Here is a 15,935-nt window from a genome sequence, read left to right on the forward strand (position 1 = left end):
CGCCAACCGCTGGATGGATTGACATGGTTCTCCTTTTACAGTGAAGTTTCTTATGGGTTCAAGAGAATGTTCACAGCTATTTTTAGAAGAGGTACCTCACTCCCAAAAGAAATCGGCTCTGACCAACTCCCCTCGAAAATTTAATTTTTTTATTAATAAGTTGTTAATTTGTCTGTGTGATTTGCGGTTTTCTGGGAAGCTATATATGTGCATTGGAGTAGTTTTAGCTTATTTTGTCTCACTCGACATAAAGAATCAACGTCTCAAGAGGCTAGAGGCAAAGCCAGGAGTATCATAGATAATTTTTATCCCTCTCCCTGTCATAAGTAATAAATATGTCCTTATTACCATAAATAAGTTTTTAGTATAAAACAAAAAGAATAAGTCAACCAAGAAATTGTCCATATTTTCATAATAAACAAGGATGACAACATCCATAAAAGCGAAGCACTGAAACGGTAGGACAAACGGACATTAACACTTGTATAGTGTTAGAACTTAATTATCATAATATAAATTTATAAGAGTCAAAGCAAAATTGTAAGTAAATTTGTTGAAAAACTGCTTGATACAGGAAAATTTTTATTGACATACTTACATTTTTAGGACTTAATTATAGAGTTGCTTCGCTTAATACATTATACTTTGTTGTCCCAGGAATCAATATACCAAAAATCAGATCAATCTGATGATTAGATCACATAAAAATTTGTTGTTAAAAAAGTAAAAAAATCAACATGTTTAAAATGGACGTACGGACATTTTGGTAATGATTATAGAGTTGCTACGCTTTCTAAATCGTACCTAATTACTAAAGGAATCACCATGCAAAATTTGAAATCGATAGGACAATTCTAACATGCCTAAATTAACGGAAAAAGCTATCCGTTACGGACGTACGGACGGACGGACGGACGGACGTACGGACGTACGGACGGACGGACGGACCGACCCTAATTATAGAAAAGCTTCGCTTTTAAAAACTGCAAAAAGTATCACGCAACCTTCTACCGTGTAAAAAGTTTTATACCAAGTAAAAATGATCGAAGACTTCAATAATTAACATTTATAAGGCCGGGGAAATGAAGTTATGATTTTTTTTTAAAAACAGCTTTTAAAGAATAAATCAAAGATAAATATGCACGTAGAGAATGGTAGCTAATATATTTTTTTCCATGGATATTAAAGCCTTTTTAAATGTAAAATGTACTTATCTTGCAGTTGTGTATTTTATCAAATTCTAGTGGTTGCATTTCTAGCTTCTAGGGGCTCAAAGGAATATGGAAGGGCAAATTGGCTTTAAGTCATACCCAGACTTAATAATAAAAAAGTAGCCTAACACCATATAATGACTTATAAGAATCTTCACTGTAAAGTAGAACCATATCGTTTCAGCCTTAAGCGAGATCCTTGTCTGCAGACAAAAAAAAGGCTTAATATTTTATATAATAGGATTCTTGCGCACCTTTGATTTATATTATAAATTTTGGATACAAAGAACGTAGGATGACCAATAAATGTGGGTTTAACACTCTAAGAAATTCTATTATTTTTAAAAATTTATAAAAAACAATGATACAAAGAGTTTTCTTATTTAAAACAATACACAAAGAGTACAATTTGCAGTTTTTACAATAATTATTCATAAATAATTAAAATGTAAAAGAGAACAACTTTTTTCGAATATTTTGCATTACAAAAAAAAAGATTTTCCAAAACTTTATAATAAAAACATGAAAATAGAACCGGTTATACAAATTAGAATTGTATAAACTGTTTAGTGTTACATAGACTAGTGAGCTGCCATGATGTGGCGCATCCAAACTTTTATCTGTCTGTATTTATCTTTAAGTTATGTTATTTGTGATCCTTTAGCTGAGGTAAGTTATTTACTTTAATTGTAGTTTTATGCCTAAAAATTGTGAATTATTTATTATTATACAAATTAGGTAGAATACTTTAATTGCAGTATTTAGCATTTTTGTAATAGCCATAATCTGCGTGGTAATGCGGGCGTACTCATCTGATAAAAGCCAAACCTAAATACCTTTTCCCTAATGTAATATTATTTAATGAAAGTAAATTATTTGAATGTTGCGTTTTTTTCTTTCAAATTCGGCATATCAGTAGTTGACGGAGCAATTTGGTATTTCTAAGACCTTTGCATTTGAAAGCTTTTTATCAAAAGTTTGCAATAAATAGCTGTAATGGTTCTATAGCAGAAACTTCCATCCTAGCTGAAGCTTCCAAAAGACACCCATGCAATCTTTACAAGTTAAATTCTTATTTTCATATGTATACTTTAGTGATTTTAAACTGGCATAAATTGTATGATTTTTATTTCAATATTCATGGAAAATTGTCCGTCAATCGATACTATACATGATTTTCAGTATGTCTGAGAGCCGGTTCTAATCCAGCGGATATTAATCAGTTTCGAAGCAATTCTAGAAAATAAATGTTTTAGGTTGTTTGTGAGAGGTCAGATGATGGATATTTAGTGCCAGATCCATATCAGTGTGATAGGTAAATTTATCAGGGAGGGAGGGGACATGTTTTTTACACTAGTCCCCAAAGTTTTATAATAACGAATTCTTTTTCTTTGGTTCAACAACTTTGGAGAGTTTTATCAATATTTAATTGGTTGGTTTATTAAGTTCTGTGTCCATACGTTCCGAACCCTAAATATATTCTACAGAAGGGTTAATTTTGTGTATAATTATTGGCAATGTAAATAAATTTATCGGCCATTTTCTTATCCATTTAGATCTCTGTAAATTGATGTACTTTTGATTCTTTATTGATAGTGCTAATTCTGTATACTTCTGTCTTATATTTATCTAATATTGTCAATGGCATAAATGTTGTATACTGTTTGTTACATAATATTTATGTTAAATATTAACAAATCATACTTTAATCCGCTTTTCAATATTATATTTTCACAATTTCTTAGCTATTATTCAATATATTCTCATATCCATGAAACAATGTAATTTTTAGAAATGTTCCTAGAAAAAAATCTGTAAATTTACATTTTTTCTGTGCTTAATTGATTTTATGATTGCGTTTTAAAAATTGTTCAGATTTGCAGAATGTTCTCCTCATGGAAGATTGAAGATTGATCTCTGCGCCGATGGATATGGTAAGTCTTGTTGCGATTTCTTTTCTTAAAGGGGTAGTTTCACGAAATGCATTTGAACTTAATTTAGTGAACCGCATTTTTTTTCCTAGTTAATGGGTTAAACTACTTTTATATAGCAAATATTTGAAATAAATTCAATTTTCTACCACGTATTTTTTAAATATCAATGAAAACTATCTTTTTGTGTTATATGCAATTTAAAAAGACGATTTTCAAGTCTTGATATTTTAAAAACTACGTGGTAAAAAATTGAAATTCTTTCAAATATATGCCATATAAATATAGTTTACCATTTAACCAGGATAAAATATGCAGTTCACAAAATTAAGTTCAAATGCATTTCGTGAAACTACTCCTTTACCTTTATATTTGTTTCAATTGAATAAAGTAGTAAGCAATTTTAGTCTGTAGCAAAGAATCTTGCTAACCAATGTGGTTTCCTTTACAATAAAGCTTCTGATAGGCCTTAAGAAGGTTTTAATATTTTGGGGGATGTTATCTCCACCCTCCCCAAAGAAATCGCCCATAGAAAAATTACCCTCCAAATTCTATAATTCTATCATCTTATTATCTTATTATACACAGAATACAAATCACACATCCCACTACATATGTTTAATGTTTATTTTTATAAAAGCTACTAGCGGCTTCGCCCCTAGCCTCTAGGGGCTTTGCCCAAGAGGTGATAAAAAAAAATTATTGCGAGAGACCATAAAGGACCATGGAAACTCCTTCAAAAAAAAAACAAAAAAAAAAAAAAAAATGGGGGGGGATTTTTTGGTTTTTGGGGGGGTTGGGGGTGTCCCACCCCCCGAGAAAATAGCTTAAAACCACCACAGGACCAATAGGTAGATACCCTGAAGAGTAGAATCCGATCGGTTCAGTGGTTACCGAGATCTTAAGGGACAGACAGACAGACGGACGGACAGACGGTCAGACGGACAGACGGACAGACAGACATCGTTCTACTTTGTATTATAGATTATCATCTGTAAATTTCAGCTCTTGATTTGACAACTGGTGTCTGTGATCTGTACAACAAAGTTGATTGTACTGGTAGAGAAAAATTACAGGTTTAGTTTCTTTTACTTTTTTAAATTCTAAAGTTTGTTAAGTTCTTCCTTTTATATGTTAAAAATATCTATAATATAAAGTAGAATGATGTCTGTCCGTCCGGCCGTCTGAAACTTAAGATCTCGGTAACTACTGAACCGATTGGATTCTACTTTTCAGGGTATATACCTATTGGTCCTGTGGTGGTTTTAAGCTATTTTCTTGGGGGATGGGACACCCCCAACCCCCCAAAAAACATAAAAATCCCCTCCCCCATTTTTTTTTTTTTGAATTTGATACTGTTCCAGTCCAGGGCAGTTCCAATTTTTTTCCCCGAAAATTTTGGTCCTGTGGTGGTTTTAAGCTATTTTCTTGGGGGGTGGGACACCCCCAACCCCCCAAAAATCATAAAAATCCCCTCCCCCATTTTTTTTTGAATTTGATACTGTTCCAGTCCAGGGCAGCTCCAATTTTTTTATAATTACCTCTTGGGGCAAAGCCCCTTGAGGCTAGGGGCGAATCCGCTAGTATATATATAAAACATTAGTTATAGAGTTAAATGCTCAAAGGGGACTATCCACGAACGAGAGCACATGATTCTAAGTACCTTCCAGCATTGATCCTTAGTATTTTCTTTCAGAATATAATAGGTCACCATATATCATTAATGTATTAACAAGAAAATTTATGTTTCACCATATTTTTTTAGGTATTTTAATTGATTTTGAAAACTTTGATGCAGCTAATTCTTTTAATAAAATGGATATTTGATGATACATATACGAATACTCGTGTTATATTGATTGTAAATTAATCCATACTAGCATTAATTTAAACATACTATAGGAGATATAGTAAATGTGCTTTTAACTTTTTTAAATTTTTATCATTTGACAACATGGACAATTAAAGACACCCCGAACTCAACAAAACGTTTGATTGAATTTTGACTAAAAAACCTGAACATTTTTTTACTTTTCTTCAACTTGAAGTGGTGAAACATAAAATTTCTCGTCAATATTTTAATTATTAATAGTGACCTATTATATTTTGAAAGAAAATACTCAGGATCAATGCTGGAAGGTACTTAGAATCACGTGCTCTTGTTCGTGGATAGTCCTCTTTAAATACCTCACCACCTTTCCCTTCTTATCATGCAAAATCACTCTTACCCCCCCCACTCATTCCTTACCTCCACTGTAGAAAAAATTCATCTTTTGTTTTAATAAACAGTAGTATATAATTTATGCTCATTAAAGCATCATGTCTTTTTATTTGTAACCAACTGAAGATTGTTTTTAACATGAAAAACTCTATTAGACTTATCAAATAAAAATAACATGTTTAATTAAACTGTGTTGATCACTCTGTTTTATTTAAAGTAGTAAGGTTTTTTCTAAGACGCAAAAATTCTCTGAAAACGCTGTTCAGAATTAGTTTTTCTTCTAAGGAAGCTTTTATTTTCAGTCCATTCAATATATTTTTGTAATTTCATTTTAGGAAGATAATGGAAATTTATTAAGAGTTCTATAGAGTTTAACGTTTCTAATATTTGTTATTTAGGAGCCCACAGGAACAGGTTTGTGCCTGCGTCCTACTGGAAACTTTCCTGTACCTGCAGAAGTCAGCTGTTCAGAATATGTGGATTGTAGAGAGGGACGAGCCTTCATGCAGGTCGGTATTGTAGCTAAAATTGCCAGGTAGGGGTCATTGCATTTTATTACACTAGTCCCCAAAGTTTTATAAGAACGTTTTCTTATTCGTGGCTTAACAACTTGGGGAACTTTTCTTGAATTTTGATTGGTTGGTTCTTTAACTTGAGTGTCTAAACGTTTTAACCACTATTCTTAATCTACAGAAGGGGTAATTTTGTACATGTACATCAATTTATCGGTCATTGTCTTATCCCTATAGATACCTGTAAAAATTCCTTTTTTTGTTTTAAAAAGTTGCTGCATGTAGTAGCTGTAAGATCTCTAAAAAGAGCAATGCTCTTTCAATACATTAAAATTATGCATAGATTTCTTTTTTAAATTAAAATCTCTTAAACGGCTCTACAATTTTTAGGGAAGATTAGTAATAGCTGTGTATAGTCTATTACCAAGAGAAATAATATTAAGACCAAAACTCTTGGAAGGGGAACTCTCTTGATAAGCTTTCATTTTATTTACATTATGTTTATCTTCAGAACTGTGGACATGGAGCAGTTTTTGATGAGATCCTTGGATGTGTCCATCCTGATGAAACATCCAGGTCATTTTTAAAACAAGATCAGCATTTATACAGTAGTACGATTTTTGTTTGACTGTTAAGATCTTTCAAACCAATGAATCGTTTAGGTTTTCCATTATGTAGCTTTTTTGACTACTCTTATTTGCCATTGAGAGGTAAAATATATAAAGACATCTGATTTTTTAACACTTTTGCAATTAACAAGGATGGCAACAACGAGCTATCTTACAAAGCAAAGAAAAAAAGATTGCTTTACTTATTCTAGTTTATTGTTTACAATTGAAGTATAGAAACTTTCAATTTTTTCTTTATCAAAAAAAAACGTTTCATACTACTCATTGAGTTAGAAAACGCATCTGAAGTAATTCAATTAAAATAAACTTGTAGATTTACATTAAGAGGCCCTAGAGGACTCTAAGGGGCGTAGTTGCTATTTATAGGTAAAGAAATTCATTATTTGATTCTGATTAATTTCTAGGGTAGGATGTCGCGCTGAGGATGTTTTTGGATTCAAATGTCCTGAATTTGGTGAGAATAAGAGGTAAGTCTATAATATACTAATAAGGATGGCGACATTTACAAGTAGCTAAGAACAAAAAAATCATGGATGGATAGACAAAAAGGGCAGTTATTGAGCAGATGTTCAGTTGTCATAAAAGAGAATATACAGCAAATCATATAAATTCACAAAAACTGAGGTGAATTCTTAAAAAAACTTTTGCCCCACTAAAAACAGTTTGCCCCACTAAAATCAGTAAGGCAAACTAAAAATTTAGAGGGGATAATTTTGCCCCACTAAAGTTTTATTGAGGCAATAGTTTTTTTTAAGAATTCACCTCTGGATACAAAAATATTAACAAGGTAAATCATATAATGGATGCTTATTAGTACAAAATATTTGCCAAATATTTCAGCTGATTTAAATTGGCTCAAGAAAATTACATTCCCATATAAACGACCCTTTAATTAGTGGATGTAAATATTCATTTATTTCCCGGGTATGATCATTTATATCCCGGGTATCATTTTTAGAAGGTTTTTTAATTTTTTTGGAAGATTTTAGAATTTTTATTAATTACTAAAAGAAAGAAAAATTATACCAGGGAAATAAATGAAATGAAAACCAAAATTAAACTATATTTTACTAGCATAAAAATGAGTTTTTGTTTAAATGAGAATGATATTCCTGTCCAGTTTTTTGTTTAAGAAATATTCATTCCTAAACAAAAAACAGGACAGGAATACCCCATTTCCCCATCGTTAATGACGGACAGACAAAATGAATTATTAAGTAGCTTCGCTACTGAAAATATATTACACTATTAATGATTTAGAAATATGATAAGGTTTGGTGATCATGAGAGACTTCCCCATCCGGATGATTGCGCATTTTTCTATGCTTGTCTCAGCACTGGGCAGCCAAGACTCTTGGGTTGTGAGAAACCTATGGTAAAATTTCTTAGAACCGGCCTTTTAAAACTTTTTCTCTAGTTTTTATTATATTTAATCAGAGCTAAAGTTAGTATTAAATAACTATCATTACATGGCTCTAAAAATGAAAGGTGATTACATATTTATCTTTACGCCAGTAGCCTTAACTATAGAGTTTTGACAAAACTAAGATAAATTGATTAAAATTTTCCTGTAAGAATATTAAAAACCTTTCAAGGAATAGAAAACTAATGAAGATTATCTGTTTCTGTTCAGCTGTAACAAATAACTCAATTAATTCGAATTTTTTTTTAGTAATTTCAGCTTTTTCTATCGAGATTTTTGGTGCCATCGCTCCGTAGTAAAGATTACTTTTTAACCCTCTTAATTTTAGATTTATTTTGCTTGTTGGCTGACTTATGTTATTAATAATTACATTGTCATTGTTTTTTTTTAGGTATTTGATGCTGAAAGTGGACTTTGCAAGGATCAGCATTTGGTACCTGGTTGTGAACAAAGGTGTTTATTAGGGTTGGGCCGGATATCCGGCCATTTTCAATATCCGGCCGGATACCGGATATTGAAACTATCTGGCCGGATATCCGGCTCTATAATGTTTTATACTTTACACCAAAAATCTCTGCTTTTTAAAGCTTAAATGGCTATAATTTTCTTATTATTGAAGTTTTATAAGATTTCTGAAGAATTTTTTTTTACTAATTTAATATCTGGTAATTGGCCGGTTATCCGGCCGGATATCCGGTAATTTGGCCGGATAACCGGATATTTGCCGGATATCTGGCGTTGACCGGATATCCGGCCGGTTACCGGATATCCGGCGTTTGAAATCAGCCGGATATCAGGTATCCGGCTAAAAAAGTATCCGGCCCAACCCTAGTGTTTATGCTATAACATTCGATACATTATATCTTTGATGCAGTACCATATATTCATGTACTCTGATAAAGTGATGCACATCCATCCCCTCTCCTACGGGATAAACGAAAAAATCGATAAATGAGGGCCATATTTGCAAGCTAAATGCAACCATCTCGTTTTCAATGTGTAAATGGCACTTAGAATTCGAATTTCGATCTGAAATTTTGCATGAGTAATCCTTGGTAAGTTTATTTTTCCTAAATCAAACAAAAAGTTGAAAAAGAAACGGCTAACAGCTCAGCCGTTTAGCCGTTTTTTTAGGGCAAATCTGTCATAAATTAAGTAGAATCAACTTTTTGAAACATACTTAAATCATGTGAAATGATACAAGAAAAAACATTTTTTAGATTTCTAGTACCAGCAACTACCAGCTAGAACCGTTTGAAAACGTTTTGGAGCGGCAAAGAGTATTATCTGGAGATAGTTTTTGTGATGAATTTGCCTTGAAAATAACCAAAAATGGCTTTAAGGCTAAGCCGCCAGCCGTTAGCAGTTACTTTTCAACTTTTCTTTGTTTTAGGGAAAATAGACCTACCAAGGATTACTCATGTAAAATTTCCAATCGAAATTCGAATTTTAAGTGCCATTTACACATGGATTACGAGATGGTTGCATTAACCCCCCTCCCCCCCCCCTTATTTGGCTGATCTGTTCCAAGAGATCTTAAAAGCGGATAGTGTTTTCATAGGCAAGTGTCTAACACTTGCTACCGGTAAAATAAGTCAGAAATTTAATTTTATTTCTCACCTCAAACAACTTTACTGCATAAATCTTCCTTAATTTAATAAAATAGAAAGATATTGACCTTTGTTTGTTTTTAGATATCCCAAAGAAGCTGCTGAGCACATTGACATTGATGTAAGTGGTATTTCTATTTTAATATGAAAATAGGATAATTTTGTCCAAGGTATATGGAGCCGTCCAAAACCCAAAAATAAATAAAAATCTAATTACTATCCTAAGCATTGATTGTGTAGGAGTAAAATTGGTAAGTTGTTTGGCGGTTTCCCTTAAAGTTTCTGGTCTTGCATATAATTGAAAATAACGCGAAGTGTAGTTAATTCAACATTACTTTTGGTCAGGATAGGTTATATTAGGTACTGAACAGCCCTGCAGGGTTAGGACAGCGAAGCTATAGGCCCAATAGGGTTAGATCCTTCAGAGGGGAAAATTTAGTAAAATTTCAGATTTATGGAGTATTCTATAAGCATTAATGTCTTTTTTTTTTAACTTTAGACATGAGCATGAAAATATGTAAAATAAGTACAACAACCCTGTAACTTGATGTAATTAAGTTAGTCCTACATGGGGTTTTCTGAGTTTTTTTTTCAGAGCTATCTGTATATTTAAAAAAAGTATACATATTTATACTAAAATATTTATTTAGGCTGAGAGAGATAGAATTGCCGATGAGATAAGAGCAGAACTTGAAGCTAAATATGGTTTAAGGTAAATAATGACCGAACATGTATTTATAAAACTATGCAATGCATCCTATAGGGTCATCCAAGAGAAATTATTTTTTTAAAAACTTAATTATGCATAGAAATTAGAACAATTATGTAAAATCCTTTATATATTTGAAAAACCTATTATGGGACATTTATGTTTTAAATATTTAAAAATGATTATTTTAACAAATTATGCCCTAAAAACCGGTTTTTCTAAAGGCCTTTTTTTCGAAGATTTATGGATTTAAGGGGTGTTAAAAAAATACACACATTTTTAAAATTCAAATTTCGTGGTATGTGTTAATAGTAGAAAAATGTTATGCATATCGTTAGAATCGTCATAAGCTCTAGTTTTTAAAAATATAAGTCCCGTTTTTGTGCTATTTGTAGTTTAGGAGCTACGTTGAAAAATGTGAGAAAGGATGAAAAGTTTTAAGTAATTGGAACATTTTACCACGTAGCTCCTATACTATTCGTAGCACAGGAATGGTTCTTATATAATAAGAAACTAGAGCCTATGACGATTCTAACGATATGCATAACATTTTTCTACTATTAACACAAGCTGCGCAATTAAAATTTCAAAAAGGTGCGCATTTTTTACAATCTTTAAATCAATAAATCTTCGAAAAAAAGGCCTTTGGAAAAACCGGGTTTTTAGGGCATAATTTGTTGAAATAATCATTTTAAAATATTTGAAACATAAATGTCACATATGTTTTCCAAATATTTAAAGGATTTTACATAATTGTTTTATTTTCAATGCATAATTAAGTTTTAAAAAAAAATCCATTTCATAAGATTTATTTTATTTGATTATACATAATTAAAAGAAGCGTAGAATAAGGGATATATTATTACTTTGATCTTACAACAGATTTTAATTCTATAATAAAGTGTAACACGCAGGTGGCTAAAATAACGATAACCTCTTCCACCCACTTGACTCATACCCTTCCCTCGTACTGGATGAATAAACTGACCAATAAACGAGTTGCACGTTAGCAAGATAGCACTTGCCCAACTTATTTTTTATGTTTCTCAGTTCTATTGAATACCTGACACTTTTATAAATAATATTTATTAACGTGCGGGCTGACAAACCCTATCTAAATAGTTATCTGCGATAAATGAACTTAACTTCTAGTTGGTGCTAATTGTCTCTTAGCATAGATTTTAGAGTTTTTTTTTTAACATGAAGCTTCCCTGAAGGCAAAGCGGAAACTCTGCAGATATCTTATCATATAATACTTTCTAATTTAGACGTGGAAGCCTTTCTGATCCTGGCAACCAGTCCAGGGAGCCAAAGGAGAAAGAACCTGAAAGGTATGATTATGTAAAAACATCAGGCTTGACTGGCAAATAAATGTTATAAGTATAGATGTATAACCCAGACAACTACCTGGCCCGGTCTTGGACCTTTTTGATCTGCTAGCAAATTGCTTTCTGCTCTTCTGTAGCGACTTGGCTATGTTAATATTTACTATACTATTGGCTGATATAAAAAGATCCAATTAAAAGTCGACAAAGGGTGGGGGCATACAGTTATTTAACTCCTTCATTCTATATTGTTTTTTTTTCTCTAATGACTGGACATCTCTTTATTCCGTCTTGATCTGTTAATGCTTAATCATTGTACATTGAAAATTAAATATTTTAGCTTTTTTACAATATTTTCCAAAGTTTTGCTTTGATGTTGTACTTCCAACATTTGTTTTACTTTTGAACTACTTTTAATTCTACATCTTGAGCTTCTAAAATAGTCTAAACATATATATACATATATATATATAACAAGAAATTTAATGACTTATTCACTTAATAACCGCTCTAAGTACCATTTTGGTGGTTCTATGCAATCTGAAAGGAAACAAAACTAAGTTTTTAAAAATGATTTGTGGATTATTCTGTCGAGCTGGTCACGAGATCTCTATGTACACTCAAAATATAACTTTATTGAAAGTAATTAATATTTATTTTTACTATTCCAGAGATCTGAACGAAGAAGAGGACAACATTGTTGCGCCAACTATCAACAGATTCGCTGGCCTAGGCCGGAAATCTGGAAGCACCAGGGATCTGGAAGTTCAGAGGACAGACTCCAGGTTTAGCCAAGAACAGGTATAAACAAACTTTATCAACGATTTGTTTCCTGTGACAGAAATTTTAAGTTTTGCCATTTGATCTCACATTGCCAGAATATTTAGAACATTTCAGTATGATCAATATAAGGAAAAGACAAATAACTATTCCCGTCTTATATTGTGTTTTATAACTTGTTGCTTCGCACCTAGCATCTAAGGGAAAATCAGAAAAATAGCTTAAAGCCACTCCTTTACCTTAGCAAAGCCCCCCTGAACTTTAACTCAATCATGCCAGAGATCTTCAAGATTTTAAGTTTCAGACAAAAAAACATCTTTCGATATGTTATATCATAATAGTTACTAATTATAAAAATGCCATTTTGTATGGAATTTGTTGTCAATTTGTAAGTCAATACCGATACTAAGATATATAAGTTTTCCGGAATTTTAAAGTTAAAGGGAGATTTGAAATCTTCATCAAATTTTGAGGATATTTTTATAAAATTCGTTTTTTCTTTAATTCTTTTTCTAAAAGCGGAAATGCAATTTAAGTTAATTAATTTTGGCATCTGTGATTTGTGGATTTAAAAAATCTGCACTCTGATTGGATGGCGTACATCATTCAACCAATTAGAGCGCAGGTAGTTTAAAATCCACCTATTCTATTGGTCAAAATTAATTAACTTAAAATGCATTTTCGCTTTTAGATAAAGAATTATACAAAAACGAATTTTATAAAAAATCCTTAAAATTTGATGCAGATTTCAAATCTCCCCCTAACATTAAAATTCCGGAAAACTTGTATATCTTAACTGATACACTGCAACCGATGTTGATGTTTGCATCCAAGTTACTAATTTAACAAGGATGACAACATCCATAAAAGCGAAGCACTGAAACGGTAGGACAAACGGACATTAACACTTGTATAGTATCTGAACGGAAAAATCGGAACATAAATGTAAAAATGTTGAATCAAAATTATAGGTAAATTTGTTGAAAAACTGCTAAAAAACAGGATAATGTTTATGGACATACTTACATTTTTGGACTTGATTATAGAGTTGCTTCGCTTATAATATTGTTCTTTGTTGTCCCAGGAATCAATATACCAAAAATCAGATCAAACGGATAATTAAAACACTTGAAAATTTGTTGTTAAAAAAGTAGAAAAATCAACATGTTTAAAATGGACGTACGGACATTCTGGTAATGATTATAGAGTTGCTACGCTTTCTAAATCGTACCCAACTACTACAGGAATCATCATGCAAAGTTTGAAATCGATAGGACAATTCTGTTGTTGTTTTTATGTTTTTATATAATTTATTTCGAGTTAAACATGAAACAAACTATGAATTTATGTATTTTTAAATGTTTATAATAGATAAATTACGAATTACGGAATATAAATCATGTACATTTGAAGTATGAGATATTATTTTTTTGTTTTAATAGAAACTCAAGAAAATCATTAAGAAAATCAGAATTTAGACCCATATTATTTAAAATTGATAAAGCAGATTTTACAACAAACAATGATTGAGAGAAACAGTTTAGAATGGTCCATCTTGATAAACATTCATCTTTACTAATTTTTAATGAGCGATCTTTGGCAATTAGAATTAGCAATGATAGTTGAAAAAATATTTCATTTTTAGCAAATATAGGGTACCAAACATTAAAAAGATAAAAATTTTCTTTGAGATAAATGAATTCAGGGGTATCATTATTAAAATAATAGTCTAAATATAAAGCAAGTGCATTTATAAAGAATTTTGGGTAAAGGCAAAAAAATAATGAATGTTCTATACTACTTTCTACATTACATAGATTACATTTGGTAGAGTCACTATGACCAAAAAGACCTAGTTTTCGTTTTGATACAAGAGTGCGGCATATTTGTTCAAAAAAGAAACTTTTAAAATATAGGGGTAGAGGAAGAGAGAATAATTTATTGAAACTCAATTCAAAAGACTCAGTGTCAGGGAAAAATAGACCATCTCTCAAACGAGTTTTTATTGCAGGATGTTGTTTTTTGAATTATTTGACCCGCTGAAAATTGTTTTTTAGGTGTTACACCTGACCCTCATGGATATTAAAGATACAATAATTCATATTTAGGATATTGTTGAGCCAAGAGTAGAGGCAAGTCAGCCAGCTGCACCTGAACAGCCAGCTGCTAATACTAGGTACAGATCTCTGTTCAGCCGCTCAAGAAGAGGAAACTTGGATAATTGATCAGCTGATAATCACAATGAAGAATTTTAAAAGCTATACTTTTAATCTTATATGTATTAAGCAATGTTATAGTTGCTTTTTATGATTTTATTTTCAATAAAACATGACTGGAAAATTGTGTATTTTCTTTTTGTTTTATGTTTGTCTTTTCGTCAAGCTCTTATTTTTTTATCTGCGCTTTCTACATTTTTCTTATCATTTAGATGAATTTCTCATACAGCTACTTAAGCCCTAAGATTGATAATATTGCAACAATGCAAAAATTGAAAAAATAAATTAGAAAGGTTTAGTGACTTTTAAGGGTTTTTGAATCGTCACTGTTGAATTAAGTGCATTTTTTCTTGGGTCACCATAAGAAAATGTATAGGTATGTTTTCCTTTGAATAGATTTTCAAAAAAAAATTTATAAACGGATTTTAAAAATTCAGTGACATTTTTTAAGTCAGATTTTGATCACATAAATACATAACTTAATGTCTTTAAAGTTTACATTTAACAAAAGTAGGTTATGTTCTTTTTTATTTAATTTTTCTTTGTTGTTTCCTGCGCTAATAAGAATAGCATTTGATATAAAATCGACTGTTAAAGTATTATGTGACTTAAAATCTCTAGAAGTAAAGAACTTTGATAGAAATGTATTTTGCATAAAGGTACTTTGGACATAAAATCATTTGATATAACGGTACATTTATCAAAGTTATATTTGACAGGAAATCTTGAAATAATTGTATCTTTATATCAAAACAGATCTATTGTATAGATGTATATACAGACAACTACCTTCCTTTATTTTTCAAAGACCTCTTTCGTCTGCTTCTAAATTATTTTCTGCTACTTGGCTCTGTTAATATAAGCAACACCATTGGTTGATTTTCAATGACCCAATAGAAAGGTTTCACAAGACGGTTGCGATGGGGAGATAGTTATTTAACCCTTTCTACCTCTAGTGTTTTACTCTAATATGTATAATTAATTTATTGCAATTTTATCTTTTAAGAGTATTATTTCAAATGTTATCCTACCATATGTTCATCCTTGTCAATTCTTAAATGTCTATAATTTTTCAAGAGCTTTCAATTTTCCGGAATATTTTCTAATATTTCTTTTCAGGGATGCAGGTAAACTTGTCCCCAAAGTTTTAATATAACGTTCTTATTCGTTGGCCTCACAACTTTTGTGACTTTTCTTGAATTTTGATTGGTTGGTTCATTAAGTTGAGTGCCCAAACGTTTCAAGCAATAATTGTAATCTAAAGAAGGGGTATTTTCATCAATTTATCGGCGATTGGCTTATCCCTTTAGATCCCTGGTTTCTTTTGAAGTTTCAAACGTTACTTTTCTTAATAATCTCATAAATAAT

General features: G+C 31.3%; 1 protein-coding gene across 2 annotated transcripts; it reads left to right on the plus strand.

Moving 5' to 3' along the window:
- The first annotated feature begins 1,702 nt into the window (after window positions 1–1,702).
- LOC145333696 (uncharacterized) lies at window positions 1,703–14,691 on the plus strand. Of its 2 annotated transcripts, none has more exons than XM_080178909.1 (14): window positions 1,703–1,880; window positions 2,468–2,526; window positions 3,087–3,145; window positions 4,148–4,218; window positions 5,762–5,872; window positions 6,387–6,451; window positions 6,909–6,971; window positions 7,765–7,879; window positions 8,319–8,380; window positions 9,622–9,658; window positions 10,188–10,249; window positions 11,515–11,577; window positions 12,243–12,372; window positions 14,460–14,691. In XM_080178909.1, exons 1-14 carry the CDS (start codon window positions 1,806–1,808, stop codon window positions 14,574–14,576), a joined length of 1,089 nt encoding a protein of 362 aa, XP_080035035.1. In that variant the 5' UTR covers window positions 1,703–1,805; the 3' UTR covers window positions 14,577–14,691. The 2 variants fall into 2 exon arrangements, with proteins under 2 accessions (XP_080035035.1, XP_080035042.1); XM_080178916.1 differs by having other exon boundaries at window positions 1,723–1,880; window positions 7,777–7,879.
- The last annotated feature ends 1,244 nt before the right edge of the window (window positions 14,692–15,935 follow it).

Source organism: Acartia tonsa, chromosome 2, assembly GCF_053477335.1.
Source record: "Acartia tonsa isolate MP-2025a chromosome 2, ASM5347733v1, whole genome shotgun sequence".
In the NCBI taxonomy this organism is placed as follows: Eukaryota; Metazoa; Arthropoda; class Copepoda; order Calanoida; family Acartiidae; genus Acartia; species Acartia tonsa.

What these genes read in the sequence shown, in the direction of transcription:
- LOC145333696 (XM_080178909.1), top strand. Translation starts at nt 1,806, where the DNA reads ATGATGTGGCGCATCCAAACTTTTATCTGTCTGTATTTATCTTTAAGT. An exon ending in CATCCTGATGAAACATCCAG is followed by an intron (nt 6,452 to 6,908) that starts GTCATTTTTAAA and finishes ATTAATTTCTAG; the next exon opens with GGTAGGATGTCGCGCTGAGG. An exon ending in TGGGTTGTGAGAAACCTATG is followed by an intron (nt 7,880 to 8,318) that starts GTAAAATTTCTT and finishes GTTTTTTTTTAG; the next exon opens with GTATTTGATGCTGAAAGTGG.